Genomic DNA, 14,534 nt, shown 5'->3' on the forward strand with positions numbered 1-14,534 from the left:
CTCCTTCCTCCTGCACGCTCACCACATCCACCGTCACCATGTCCGGCTTGCCCAGCTCGATGCCGAACGGGGATATCTTCCTCTCGGTCACCCCCGACGGCACCACGTCGGGCTTGGGCCCGAATTTGCGGGGATAATAATCCCCGCTCAGGTACCGCGACGTGTCTTCCGCCATCTTCGCCGCGGTTTCGGCCCCGCCTCCCGGGGCCTCTTAAAGCTGCGTCGCGACCGGGCCCGGTCGGCCGGGCAACGATGGCTGGGCCCGGGCCTGGGGATGGTTGGCTTGGCAACGCTGGCCGTGGCCTGAACCCAGTTGGCCGGACAACGCTGACTCCGCACTCAGCAGAGCTGTTCTTTTTTGCATCTATCTTTCAGTATTATGACAGAATAAACATAACACAGAGTCTTGCATTTGTACAGTGTGTCTGAACATTTTCGTGGAACAATTCAGTTTAATATGCATTTAGCAACTTTTGGAAACCCTTAGTGTTTTGGAATAAGGAAAAAAATGCTTCTGGGGGAAAATCTTGTTGAAATAAGCGAATGCATGCGCGTTATACGGTATCCGGCACGGGTGGCGGACGCGTAATCGTCAGCGCTGGGTGTCCCGGGAATTGGGTCCTCGTCCTCCTGCCGCCGCCGCGCATCATTAAAATCACCGGCCTGCAGAAAGAAGCCGCGAACTCTTCACTCTGGGTATTAGGGAATGTAAGGCGGGTAGTGAAATATCCGTGTCTCGGGCCTGTTGTCGAGGAGGGGGAGGGGGCAATTGGCCAGTGTCGCAGGCCAGGGCCTGCAAAATCAGTTGCCGTGGGTCTCAAGCTGGATGTACTCAGCGGGTCGTAACCATATGCCTAGCCAAGTCTTTGAAATGCCACTAACGTGTCTGCTTCATCCACCACCCCAGCAGCGCGTTTGAGGCACTTGCCACCCTCTGTGTAAAACAAAATTGCCCTGTACGTCTCATTTCAACTTTGACCCTCTCACCTTAAAGTTATGCCATCAGTATTTGATTTTTTTTCATCCTAGGAACAACGTTGAGACTGTCAACCCTATCTTTGCCTCGTTTTATACACTTCTATCAGGTCTCTCTGCAACCTCTGGCGTTCCAGAGAAAACAATTAATCTGTCCAAACGAAACTCTCCCTGTAGAATATCAGGCATCATTTTGGTAAACAAAAAAGCTGGAGAAGCTCAGCGGGTGCAGCAGCATCATTTTGGTAAAATTTGGCCAGCCACTTACATGCCTATCATTAGGCACTTAATGCATTCTTAACATATTCTCCAAAGCCTAATAAACCTGTACAATGTATTCACAGACTCGCATCTTTTTTGAAGAATGGCACCTAAAACTATGGAACCAATAGCAAGACGACTTTTTAAGGGAGTTATGTTCTTGGAGGTTCTAGGCATAGCAGGAGCCTACTGGTTATTCCATAGAATGAATGCAAGTCAAGGTAAGAATGACTGCTTTATAATTCATAAGTGAGAGGAGTTAGAATTAGGCTATTTGGCCCCTCAAGTTACTCTGCTATTCAATCATGGCTGATCACTCTTTCCCTCTCAACCCCATTCTCCTGCCTTCTCCCCCGAAACCCATACTAATCGAGAATCTATCAATCTCTGCCTTAGATATATGGTATAGTACCTGTATATGGTACTAACACCATCATCAAGTATGCAGATGATACAACGGTGATTGGCCTCATCAGCGACAACGATGAGTCGGCCTATAGGGTGATTTCACGAAAGGTCACTGGGTCATAGGTCTTCACGCACGGAGCCGCAAAATCCAACTGGGGTACATACGTCACTTCCGGTACATGTTATTGATGCTAGAAACGCGTACTTTCAAACCTGTTAAAAACCGCGAAAACGATTAGTTTTTGCGCTATAAATAACTGCAAGTCGGGGTGACCGTGAGACACAGCTATCCTACTTTAGAGTTCCAAAGATGAAGAAAAATGAAGGTAAAGAGAAGAGAGAGCTGAAGGGAAAACAACAGCGGAAGTTGTTGGCCGTGCAGATATAAAGATAGAAAATATCGGGAATTATCGCGTTTGCTCGCTGCATTTCATCAAAACTAAGGCATTATTGATTTGCTGAAATGCAGTGAGCAAACGCGATAATTCCTGATATTTTCTATCTTTATATCTGCACGGCCAACAACTTCCGCTGTTATTTTCCCTTCAGCTCTCTCTTCTCTTCTCTTTACCTTCATTTTTCTTAATCCAAATTTAGAAAATACAATTCTGATGTTTTAATAGATTTTCAAAATAAAAAGTGATTTAAAGAAACTTAAATCCCCCCCCCCCCCCCAATCTTAAGCCTTCGTCCTCTGGTTCTTGATTTCCCTACCCTGGGTAAAATACATTCACCCTATGTATTCCCCTCATGACATCCTTCTTATTAGCAGGGTGACCAAACTTGAACACAATACCTTAAATGTGGCCTCACCAACATCTTGTACATCTGTAGCATAACATCCAGACCTCTCCACTAAACTGACTGATGAAGGCCAATATACCAAAAGCCCCCTTGACCATCCTATCTACCTGTGACACTACTCGATCCCTCTGCCCTACAACACTCCCTGCGGCCTTCCCACTGACTGTGAACATCCTGCCCTGGTTTTACTTCCCAAAATCCAACACCTGACACTTACCTGCATTGAACTCCATTAGCTATTCTTCTCCATTAAGTATTCTCAGGTGATTTTGTACAGTATTTTAACTGCAGTTTAAAGCAATGTACAGTGAACATGCATTTGTCTTCCAGAGTTCAGATATAAAGTAAACAGAAGGTTTCCCTCCATTTTAGAAGGTGAGAACTATTACACGTTTATGCCTTGTTTGGAAGTTTCCAAGTAGCATTTTAATTTGGGGCTGCATCGATAGTACGTTTACACAGAATTAAAAAAACTAATCAAGATCCAAATTTAAAGTGTATGTGCCTGTAAATTTTTTAAATATATAGAAAATATAAAATACACTTTCATCTGTGTTCTACACTAACACACAATGTACAAACAGTTATGATCCTGACCTTATCATTCAATGACTCTGCTTCCATGTTTTCCTGAAATGAACTGAAAATAAAGCATGGTGACTCAGCTGGTAGAGCTGCTGCCTCACAGCGTTAGAGACTTGTGTTCGATCCTGACCTGCAGTGCTCTTCCTGTGACCACGCTATCTACCTGTGACACTACTCGATCCCTCTGCCCTACAACACACCCTATGCCCCCCCCCCACTGAGGTTTCCTCTGGGTGTCAGAGTCATATATCATGGAAACAAGCCCTTCTGCCAAATTGTCCATGCTGACCAATATGCCCCATCTAAGCTAGTTCCATTTGCCCATGTTTGGGCCATATTCCCTCTAAACATTTCCTATTCACGTACCTGCCAAGTGTCCTTTAAATGCTGTTTTGCCTTAATATAATAAGTGACACAAAGTCGAACAGCCCAGAAATTTTGAACATAGTGCAGAACAACACCAGAATAGGCCTTTCAGCTCACAATGTCTTAGCCTATAGTAACTGCCTCCACTACCTCCTCTAGCAACTTGTTCCATAATACTTATTCCTCAATCATTGATGTACTTTAAATCTATAACTCATTAAGCACATTTTATCTCAACCCTCAATCATTCATGCAAAATTAAAAAATCTATCTGCAGTACTGTGCCTTTTCTTTATTAACTGTGGGCAGCTTAAAAGATAGAAAATATGCAGACAAATCCATCATTTAATTTATTAATTCAAAATATATTGTTTACACTTTTCAGTTTATTATAAATCCAATGAATGGGCAGGAATTTATGGAGCTAGAGAAATTGATCAGGAAACCTGGTCCAGCAAACATAATCAATAATTATGTAAGTATAAAGTCTACTACAAGTCTGATCTCGTATAAAAATTGTTCATCTCTTCTACTTTGAAAATCTTTTCTTCTTAGTTTTCAGCCCCTTGGCCCTGAACTTGTTCTTCTGCATTCGGAGTGTACGTGTATCTCTGCCTCTGATCCAGGCGTCACGATCAGATTCCCACTGTAGCTGCTTTACACCTGGGAGGGGCAAGCAATACATGTTTGAGACTTAGTAGTGAACCACAATTCTTTTCATGGGTAAGTTTGCCCAACATGACTGAAATCTATCAAAGTGTGAGGATGTCTTCTCTTGATAAAATAAAAGAAATGATCTGATTTTCACAAATGTAAATACATTGTTCAAAAATTAAAACTGATTAAAAAAAAGTAAGCAGATATAATTTAATAAATTTTTGCTTAAACACCATGGAGTCCTCGTGCATATTGTGATCCATGCAGTATTTACTACATCTTACATGCTGAGATTTTTAACTAAAGTTACTTTCAACTAAAGTTAGTCAATTACTTACTCGCTTTATCTTTGTTTGCCATTGCATTAATTCCAATGTTGTCAAATTTTGATCCTGCATTTTCATCAAGTAGGCAACCAAACTTTCGAAAGAGAAAAAAAAGATTAAATCCACTTCAAATAAAATAATTGCTACAAAGTGTACTTACTACAAGAGGATACTTTACGAGGATGTTGCTAGGATTCGAGGATCTGAGCTATAGGGAGAGGTTGAGCAGGCTAGGACTCTAATCCTTGGAGGCAGGAGCATGAGGGATGATCTTATAGAGGTGTATAAAATCATGAGAGGACTAGATCAGGCAAATGGACAGTCTCTTGCCCAGAGTAGGTGAATCGAGGACCAGACGATATAGGTTTGAGGTGAAGGGGGACAGATTTAATAGAAATCCGAGTGGGTAACATTTTCACATAAAGGATGATGGGTGTATGGAACGAGCTGCCAGAGGCAGGGACTATTGCAATGCTTAAGAAACAATTAGACAGGTACATAGATAGGACAGGTTTAGAGGGATATGGGCCAAATGCAGGCAGGTGGGACTAGTGTAGATGGAACATATTGGTTGTTGGTGCTGGCAAGTTGTGCTGAGCGGCCTATTTCCACGTTGTTTGACTAAGGTTTATTCAGCATCTTTCTTAATTGAACCTAGTCCAAGCCTAACTATATAAGAACCAAGTCTAATTATAGTGGTGCATCTCGTAGAGCTGCTGCCTCACAGCACCAGAGACCAGAGTTTGATCCTGACGCAGGTGCTATCTGTGTGGAGTTTGCATGTTCTCTATGACCACATGGGTTTCCTCCGGGTGCTCCGGTTTCCTTCCACATCCCCAAAAAGATGGTTTGTAGGTTAATTAGCCTATGTAAAATGGATAATTGTGTGTAGGGAGTGGATGCATAAACAAAATAACAGAACTAGTCGACATTTGATTGATGGCCGATGGAGGAGCCAAAGGGCCTGTTTCCAAACTGTTTCTCTAAACTATATTTAATTGTTCCAAATGCAACAAGTGGACCAGAATTACACGTGCACAGAAAAGCTGCCTAAACTAAAGCAAGGGCCAGGACTGTTGCAGTGATAATTGGCACCTTATGTAAACAATTTTAAAAGGACACTGTAGTACTTACCTCTTCAGCTGCAGCAAACATATCGGTGCCATCCTTAAAACCCCTTTTCTGTTTCTTTCCTGTAACAAAGACATTTTTAGAAAAAGTTGAAATAGGGCAAAAAAAAAAAAACTACTGAAGGAACTCAACAGATCAGGCAGCAGAGGGAAATAGACAGACAAGGGTCCCGACCTTAAACACCTGTAACTTGAATAAAGGTTCTGACCTGAAACATTGTCTGTCCATTCCCCTTCACAGATGTCGCCTGACACACAGTTACTCGAGTAATTAGTTTCTTCATCAAGAGTCCAGCTTCTACAGTCTCTTGTGTCGCCATTGATTGATTGCTCATCATAGCCGCAAGGACTAATAGCAGCACTAAATAGTTCGACGATTCTGGCACAGACTTTTATCCAGCAGCTGGCGACGACAGGGTCAAGCTTGGACACGCACACGCACATGCACACACACCCTCACAGCATATTCATAAGTGACCATAATGGCATGATGTCACAGTATTTGAGTGATGAAATTAGTGAAAAAGTATAAACTTCAGAAAACATTTTGCGACCTCAATTTTATTCCACAGAATAACGTAATTTTCTTTTACCTGTAATGTGTTTCGAGAAATCCAAATCTTCACTTTTTTTCCTTTTACCAGGCTTATTACTTTTCTTCATTGCTGCTGCACTGTCAACCTCTGTATATTAACAAAATCATTATATATCTTGTTTTTGGTTAAGTTTTTTCCATTAAAAGATATATTTTTTTGATTATACAACGTATTCCACAGACATGTATTCCATAACTATCAAGGCTAAATAAGAAGAAGTTTGAATTTATAGAAAGGTTAACTGCAAATGCACCATTTTACAATTTTTTGAACTTGAAAATAGAAAATAGAACTTGTATTTAGTGCAATACTTGAGCTTAGTTTATTGTCACGTTTACAGAGGTACACAGTGAAAAGCTTTTGGTGCGTGCTAACCAGTCAGTGGAAAGACTATACATAATTAGGATGTTGCCTGCACACCTACTTTCCTAGTTATGAGTGGGCATGAAATTAAGTACCATCAAATATGAGAAATATAGTTTAGTTTCCTTGAGTAAATGTTGGCTATAGTATCCATACTGGAGAGTGGTATCTTATTCAACAGTGCAGAATACACAAATAGTACCTTCATCATCTGGATCATCCATGAATACACCACCGTCTTCTCCCACCATTTCACCAAAGTCTTCCTCATCCATGCTTCCTAATGATACTTCTTCATCTTCCAAGTTACTCATATCATCATCATCACTGAGGTCTGAATCAACTTCCTTATCAATTACTTTTGCTTCTTTTGATGATTTCTGTTTCATATTACTGTGAACATTATAGACAATTTTTTTACGGTTAGTGATTTTTAAATTTTCAATTGCCTCATTCTGATAACAACCACAAGATTCTGAAATAGATATTGTGAAATTGCCTAAGCAGTAAGTAATATGTCATTTGCCTTCCTTCTATACTTTTATGATACACATTACAGTACCCCTTTGTCTTCTGCTGATGCCAGACAAGGGTATACAGGATAGACACAAAGTGCTGGTGTAACTCAGCGGGTCAGGCAGCATCTCTGGTGAAATCTTTAGTGTAGTGGATACTGCTGATCCCCTACACAATTAATATTCTACTTTGCCTTTAGTTTGTATTAGTACATCTTCACAGTAAATCAGATATTACTTAATTAATAATGTAGAGAAAATTTGCACCGTATCCTAACATGCAAATAGACCTGCAAGGAATGGAGGGAAATTGACCATGTGAAGGTAGGTGGAATTTGTTTACTTTGGCCTCATGTTCGGCAGACATTTTGGGCAAACTCCACACAGACAACCCGAGGTCAGGAACGAACTAGAGTCTCTGGTGCTGTGAGGCAGCAGCGCTACCGGCAGTGCCAATGTGCTGCCCCCCACAATGAAGGGAGGTGGGTGCGCGTTTAGTGGTAGAATCCTGTTGAAATAGTGGCAATCGTGGAGGAAGATTCTTTGAATATGTGGGATAACAGACAACATAGATCAAAACAGCGCAGTCATGAAAGGTTTTATGTAAATTCATGTTTCTGTGCAGAACTCCATTTAGAAAGCAAGGGCGGCTCCGAACTATCAATTCTTTTGTCAATTTATTGTAACTTCACACCCACTCTGGTCTCTGTTTCGTTTAGTTTATTGTCGTGTATTGCAAGATAGTGAAAGTTTTTTTTGCTGAGCTAACCCTATCCAGTCACCAAAAAGACGATACATGATTACAATCAAGTCGTCCACAGTATACAGATACATGATAAAGGGAATAACGTTTAGTGCATGATAAAGTCCGATTAAAGATAGTCTAAGGGTCTCCAATGAGGTAGATGGGAGGTCAGGACTGCTCTCTAGTTGGTGATAGGATGGTTTTGACATCCTACACCATGGTCTACCTAAGTTCCGTTGGGTACATTGAAGCCTTTAGAACGAAGTATCAAATTTAACTATTTCAGGTAAGCATATAATTTTTATTCCCCCTCCATAGATGTGTTGTCAGAGTGGTGCAATCTTCAGTGATTCTTTTAGAATTTGCTGTTTTTGTTTTGAATATCCAGCATCTGCAGTTCTTTGCTTTAATGTTCAGATTAAACATCAGTTAGTACAAAAATCTGGACCAGAAGTATTGATGAAAGAATAGGATAAATATTTTCAAAATAAAATGTTAGTGAGTTTGATTGTACATTACCTTGCAAAATCTAAACTGTCTTCGATTTTTTTATAATATTTTTCCCCTTCATGGGAATCTGCAAATGGTAAATGGCATGTTAAATGGTTGACTTGTACTTCAGACAATATACAGTTGGTTAATCATTTTGAGGTGAACTATGGTTTACAAACATTATTTTAACGCAAGTGAAAGTGTATTAATTACAACACACAAAACTCCCCAAAATTTAGAGACTCTAGAGATACAGTGTGGAAACAAGTCCTTTGGCCCACCGAGTCTGCGCCAACCAGCGTACACTAGCACTATTCTAGCCAGGATTGAACCCAGGTCTCTGGCGCTGTAAGGCAGCAATTCTACCACTGTGCTGTCCTGTGTACTTTCTTCACAATATTTAAATATCTAGATGAATAAAAGTTACCAAGCATTTGCTCGAACTCATCATCGTCCACATCTGCCACCGTTTCTTCACCTCGAGGTCTTTGTGATTTTTGCGTTGCGTCAAGTTTTTTGTAATACCTGAATAAGATTCATGTGTAATAATTAGGTATTTCAGATCTTACATTGTTTCGTGACATGATCTGATAAGTTTGCCACTAGAATCAGCAATAATTCCGCTTCAGTGCAACCATAATCTATTCACTACATTCAACCTACCCCATATCGACCAGATTAAGTGATTAGAATGCGTTGACAAATTGCTACTAGTTGTACATGGTAGTTCATTGCTTTTAATGATATGGGTTTAAAAGCTATGCACAATTAGTTGCATGCAATTAAAGTAAAAAATCCATTCAATTATTTCTAAATGAAACATACAATCACAGGACATGGAAACAGGCCCCTCGGCTCAACTTGTCCATGCCGCCAAGATGCCCCATCAAAGCTAGTCCCATCTGCCTACATTTAGCGCATATCCCTCTAAACCTTCCTATCTATGTACCAGTCCAAATGGTACAATTGTACCATTGTTTTACAATGATACAACATTATAATGTTGTTATAGTACCTGCTTCTAGTTTCTGTAGCAGCGTGTGAAAACATTGCCACCTAGGTTCCTAATTAAATCATTCCCCTCTCACTTTAAACCAATGTCCTCCGGTTCTCGATTTCCCTACTCTGGTTAAAAGACTGCATTCACCCCATTTATACACCTCATGATTTTATACATGTTCAACACGCATTTCAATAGAATCATAGTCATACAGCATGAAAACAGGCCCTTCAGCCTAATTTGCCCAAGCAGATCAACATGCCGTAATGTATCTATGAGGAGTGGTTTACCACAATTAGACAATTAAACGCAGGAACAGAATTGCCATGAGAACCTCACAGGAGACCATTGAAAAAATGCAAAGATTTGTTGCTCGTGATGCATATAAATTCAGATGAGGAAACCACCTTGTCATTTTGTGTCTCAGTAGCATTACAAAGTTTGAGTCATCGCTAACAGTTCACTTTCAAACTCCAGAGACTTGTGCACAAAGATTTAGGCTGGCACTCCAGGGCTGCACCGAGGGAACGTTATATTGGGATAATTCTTTCAGGTACAAGGTTTAAAAAAAATTATATTAAAAATGGTCTCGGCCAATATTTATCTTTCACCCAAAAGCTCCAAAACTGATTGGCAGGACATTATCAAATAAATGAATTACCGGTACATAAATTTTTCCTACATTACAAAAAGCTAGACATCATGAGCTACTCAATGGGTGCAATACATTCACTGACACCCTGAAGTCATGAAAGGTGCTATATAAACTCATGTTTCTATTTTTAAGCGTTACAGACTAATACAAATTTTCCCCAGTGGAAATAATCTAAAGGTTCTTAAGTATTCTTTTCCTTATTTACCTAAGTATGTTCCTCTGTATATCAATATGTTGCCTGATCATGATTCTTTTTAGTTACACGTAGTTATATAACATTTAACCAAAGTCTAAATGTCATTAGATAATCCAAACTTACCTATGGAAAAATATTTCATCCACTGGGATCTGGCTCTCCTCCCGTTCGATAAATTTCTGACTATTTACTGCGGATATACAAACCATATGGACATTAATAACATTCTCAAATCCTACTTTAGACAAAGTCATAATTTTAAATCCAAAATTTAACTCATTTGCAAGTTTAAATAAAGTATAATTTAGATGGTATGGCAAATTATTTTGAAGAGAAATTAAATAATAAACACAACGCATCAAACTGCGAATGCATTGGTACTGTAATACAGAGTAGGTAAGCAGTTAAGATTGATTTAATTTGGCATCATGTTCAGCGCAAACATGGTGGGGCGAAAGGCCTGTTCCTGTTGCTTTTCTATGTTTGATCAGATCTACAATGTACAAAAACACTTGTTAAAGGATATTGGGATGAGGATAGGTGATTGTGAGTGGGATATTTGTTATACTGATTGTATTGGGAAGGGTGATTATAGAGTGATGGGTTGTATATATGACTAAGATACTGTATAGTATATGAGGGGTTTTTCTTTTCTTTTTATTTTTTGTATGGCTTTGTAAATATTTGATTAGTGTTCAAATGTAAATAATTTGGTGTACATATAGTGGCTGGTGTACATATGGTGTACATATAGCTGCTAAATTTGTATAAGATAATTACAAGCAGTTGAATAAGGGGTGGGAATTAATAAGCTTTGGCTTCTTCCTGCTCCTTTTCGGACACATATGATTTCATTTATTTATAGATATTGTTTATGACACTTTATAAATATTTTTGTTTTGTTTTTTGTATGCTGTTTCACACTTGCTTTTTATTCCTTTATTCTGTTCGAAATAAATAAAAAATAAAACAAATAATAAATAATAATAAAATAAATAGTCTATGCTTTTAGAACATGAAAAACACAACACACCAGGAAGAATCATTAAAGCTTAGATCACAGGAACTCATACATCACAAGCACAATGCACATGCTTACTAATGTACTTTTTATGTATTGATTATGTATGATATTTATATTCCTGCCAAGGCAGAGATTATTTTCCAGCCTCATGGGTAAACCTGGAGGCAAAGGTCAGACTAAGTAAGGATAACAGATTCCTTCCTTGTTTTTAAAAATGACAATTCAGTCTTCACGGTCACCATTAGTGATGCCTACCATCTTTACATTCTAGATTTAATTTTTTTAATCTTAACACTTGCCCAGCTCATGTCATAAATCTAAGATAGACTAAAAATGCTGGAGTAACTCAGCGGGTCAGGCAGCATCTCTGGAGAAAAGGAATAGGTGACGTTTCGGATTGGAACCCAAATAGAGACGGTCAGAACAAAATAGGATCGGCAACAGATGACCTCTCCACCTTAGGAAGAGTGGAGGTGGAGCAAGATATGCTAACAACGGATACAAGGGTGTGAACAGCACAACGACTAGGGTGAGGGGGGGTGAAAAGGAACGCAGGAGTTACTTGAAATCAACTTTCACACCGCTGGGTTGTAAGCTGCACAAGCGAAATATAAGGTGCCACACTCTAAAAGGCCTGGAGGTGGCCCAGGACAGAGATCAGAATGGGAATGGGAGTTAAAATCTAGTTGGATGGGCATAACCTTGGCAACTTGAATTTAGTTAGCAAAAAACTTTGGTGCTCGTTTGTACACCTAAGATTCTCAAGGAGATGCAGTGTTCCAAGACTTTGAATGGAAGCTGATGCAAAAGGAAGAAAATGCATTAAAACTAATATATCCAAAGCAAGACTATTCACTTGTCAATTAATTACCTGGCAATTTATGTGGATCATTCAACAGAAGTCTCTGTTTGGGTTGCATCACAATGCTGTCAGTGTTGCCTGCAAAGACATAACATGCACTGTAGTGAGAACACTATAATCAGAAAAATAAACGTAAAGGATGGAAATAATGAGTGCAACCAGACTAACAAACAATGATCCGTTTTCCAACCACCCAGCATTCCAGTAATCACTGAGGAAGATGTGGAAAACATCAGGCAATTTTACAAAATCTTGGAAAATTCTTGTTGACTTTAGCAGATTAGAGCACAATTTACAGTATAAATGAAGGGAATATTTATGGGGGTTCAAAATAGACCAACTGGATAAATACTTTGCACATTTTTGAACATCATTAAAAATTACTTTGAGTCAAAAACATTCTACACCAAAATACCATGGTAGTCATTTGAAGGCAATTTTTGTATACTCATGGCCGTCCGAAGGGGGGGTGAGTTGGGTGCGACTGCACCCCCCTTTTTTCCCCCCCTGAGTAAGAAAAAATTCCTGAGGGAAAAAAATGGAAAAAATATCAGCGTTTCCACTGTCGGAAAAGCGCCCGAAATTCTGGTTCTGACCGCTGGATGGTTTGGGAGAAAAAAATGCTACCATCCGCGCCTGCGCAGTTGGGGAAGCGACGCAAATTGACGCCTTCTCTCCGCGCGTGCGCAGTGGGCCCGGGCGGGAACAGACTGCCATTTGCACTGCACACATTGAGCTCGATGCCTCGTGTCGTCTACTCCAGGTAAGTAGTGGAATATTGCGTTGCAGGAGGGGGAGTCTGTTTTTTACCAGGAGACCGTTCGGGCGGGAGTGGCTGAATCTGATCCCAGCGGCTGTAACCCCAACACCAGACGCCGCTGCGGCAGGGTCCACTCCCCTCCCCTTGCCGCCGGGGCCCAAGCCATCTTCCCCCCACGCCACCCCCGCTGGGCCCACGCCACCCCCGCTGGGCGCACGCTACCCCCGCTCGACCCACACCACCCCCGCTGGGCCCACGCCACCTTCATCTTCGCCTGCCAGAAAGAGGGGGGGGGATGTGGGAGGGAGAGAGAGAGAGAGAGAGGGAAAGGGAGGGGAGAGAGAGATGGGGGAGGGAAGAGGGAAAGGGGGATTATCTTTAGTGAGATTGCAAAATTAAGGTAGGTTTTAGAGCTATTATATTTTCTCCATATGAATAATTTTAAACAATATCAAATAATATCAAACAATTGGAACTGCTTTCTTTTACTTGATAACAATACTGAAAAATATGAATTCCATAGTTTGTGACATAAATATACATTTTAATGGGATCATTATATACAAATGTAACATTTCCATTTCGAGATCGAGGGGGTGGGGGCAAATATGCATCAAGCCGATAGCCTAATCGTTAAAGAGTTAAAAGATAGCCTAATCGATAAAGAACTGAGAAGAGGAATCAGAGCTGCCAAGGAAAGGTACTCTGAGAAGTTGAGGAGCAAGTTCTCAGCTAGTGACTCTTCTTCAGTTTGGAAGGGCATGCAAGAAATCACCAGCTATAAGAGGAAAGCCCCCCGCTCTTTGGACAATCGTCAGCTGACGAACAACCTGAATGAGTTTTACTGCAGGTTTGAAAATCAGAAACGTAACCCTGGTACCCCCTCCCCAACAAACACAGCCAGACCCCAGTCTTCAAAGAATGGACCCTGCACCCTCTCCTTCCCATTCACCACTTCACACCTACTTAAGGCAAGACTCCAGTATGAAAAGAGTGGACCCTTTCCCACCCTAACCAACACTTCACACCGAATTACTCATTTTTAACCAGTCCCTGCAAAGATAATAATAATAATAATAATACATTTTATTTATGGGCGCCTTTCAAGAGTCTCAAGGACACCTTACAAAAATTTAGCAGGTAGAGATTTAGCGGGAGGTGTGAGAGAGGGTCTGAGATGTAATGTCCCTGCCTGCTTCAAAGTCTCCACTATTGTCCCTGTACCCAAAAAGGTAAGGATTACTGGTTTTATGGACTACAGGCTTGTCACACTGACCTCTTTGTCATGAAGACCACATGCTGGCCAAGATGAAAAATATCACAATCCCTCTGCTGGACCCTCTGCATTTTGCATATTGGGCCAATAGATCTGTGGATGACGCAGTCAATCTGGGCCTGCACTTCATCCTCCAGCACCTCGACCACCAGGGGACCTATGTGGGGATTTTGTTTGTTGATTTTAGCTCTGCATTCAACACCATTGTGCCAGAGCTACTACGCTGCAAACTTTCTGAGTTGACTGTGCCTGAATCCCTCTGTCGGTGGATCATCAGCTTTCTGACAGGGATCTTTGTACTCTTTTCAGTTTGACATCTTTCCTATAACATGGCGCCCAGAACTGACCACAATATTCTAAATGCAGTCTCAATTGATCCAGATCCTGCTGCAATCTTTCACAACCATCATGCAAAACCACTCACTTCTGTATCATCAGCAAACTTGCTAATCTTGCCCTGTTCTGTGACGTTTCACAAAGTGCTGGAGTAACTCAGCGGGTCAGGCTGAGTATAGAGGTTGGGAGGTCATGTTGCAGT

General features: G+C 40.7%; 3 protein-coding genes across 8 annotated transcripts in view; 1 reads left to right on the forward strand and 2 right to left on the reverse strand.

The window, feature by feature from the left end:
* slc30a6 (solute carrier family 30 member 6) overlaps nt 1-293 on the reverse strand; it is a 115,674-nt gene extending 115,381 nt beyond the window's left edge. The window contains exon 1 of the mRNA XM_033025427.1: nt 1-293. Within this exon, the coding sequence (XP_032881318.1) occupies nt 1-175 (175 nt within the window). The 5' untranslated portion in view covers nt 176-293.
* cebpzos (CEBPZ opposite strand) lies at nt 37-4,291 on the forward strand. Of its 6 annotated transcripts, XM_033025433.1 has the most exons (6): nt 606-696; nt 1,030-1,085; nt 1,320-1,457; nt 2,779-2,823; nt 3,785-3,874; nt 3,962-4,288. In XM_033025433.1, exons 3-5 carry the CDS (start codon nt 1,340-1,342, stop codon nt 3,868-3,870), a joined length of 249 nt encoding a protein of 82 aa, XP_032881324.1. In that variant the 5' UTR covers nt 606-696; nt 1,030-1,085; nt 1,320-1,339; the 3' UTR covers nt 3,871-3,874; nt 3,962-4,288. The 6 variants fall into 6 exon arrangements, with proteins under 6 accessions (XP_032881326.1, XP_032881327.1, XP_032881322.1 ...); XM_033025435.1 differs by lacking the exons at nt 606-696; nt 1,030-1,085 and adding an exon at nt 37-151; XM_033025431.1 differs by lacking the exon at nt 1,030-1,085 and having other exon boundaries at nt 562-696.
* The window catches only part of cebpz (CCAAT enhancer binding protein zeta), a 23,667-nt gene continuing 12,859 nt past the window's right edge, over nt 3,727-14,534 (reverse strand). Inside the window, exons 8-16 of the mRNA XM_033025426.1 lie at nt 11,970-12,038; nt 10,198-10,264; nt 8,651-8,748; nt 8,251-8,308; nt 6,674-6,864; nt 6,106-6,195; nt 5,517-5,575; nt 4,395-4,476; nt 3,727-4,062 (exon numbers count right to left, since the gene is read on the reverse strand). Coding sequence (XP_032881317.1) covers nt 3,929-4,062; nt 4,395-4,476; nt 5,517-5,575; nt 6,106-6,195; nt 6,674-6,864; nt 8,251-8,308; nt 8,651-8,748; nt 10,198-10,264; nt 11,970-12,038 — 848 coding nt within the window. The 3' untranslated portion in view covers nt 3,727-3,928. The remainder of the gene's footprint in view (nt 4,063-4,394; nt 4,477-5,516; nt 5,576-6,105; nt 6,196-6,673; nt 6,865-8,250; nt 8,309-8,650; nt 8,749-10,197; nt 10,265-11,969; nt 12,039-14,534) is intronic.

The sequence above is a fragment of the Amblyraja radiata genome, chromosome 8 (genome assembly GCF_010909765.2).
Source record: "Amblyraja radiata isolate CabotCenter1 chromosome 8, sAmbRad1.1.pri, whole genome shotgun sequence".
NCBI lineage: Eukaryota > Metazoa > Chordata > Chondrichthyes > Rajiformes > Rajidae > Amblyraja > Amblyraja radiata.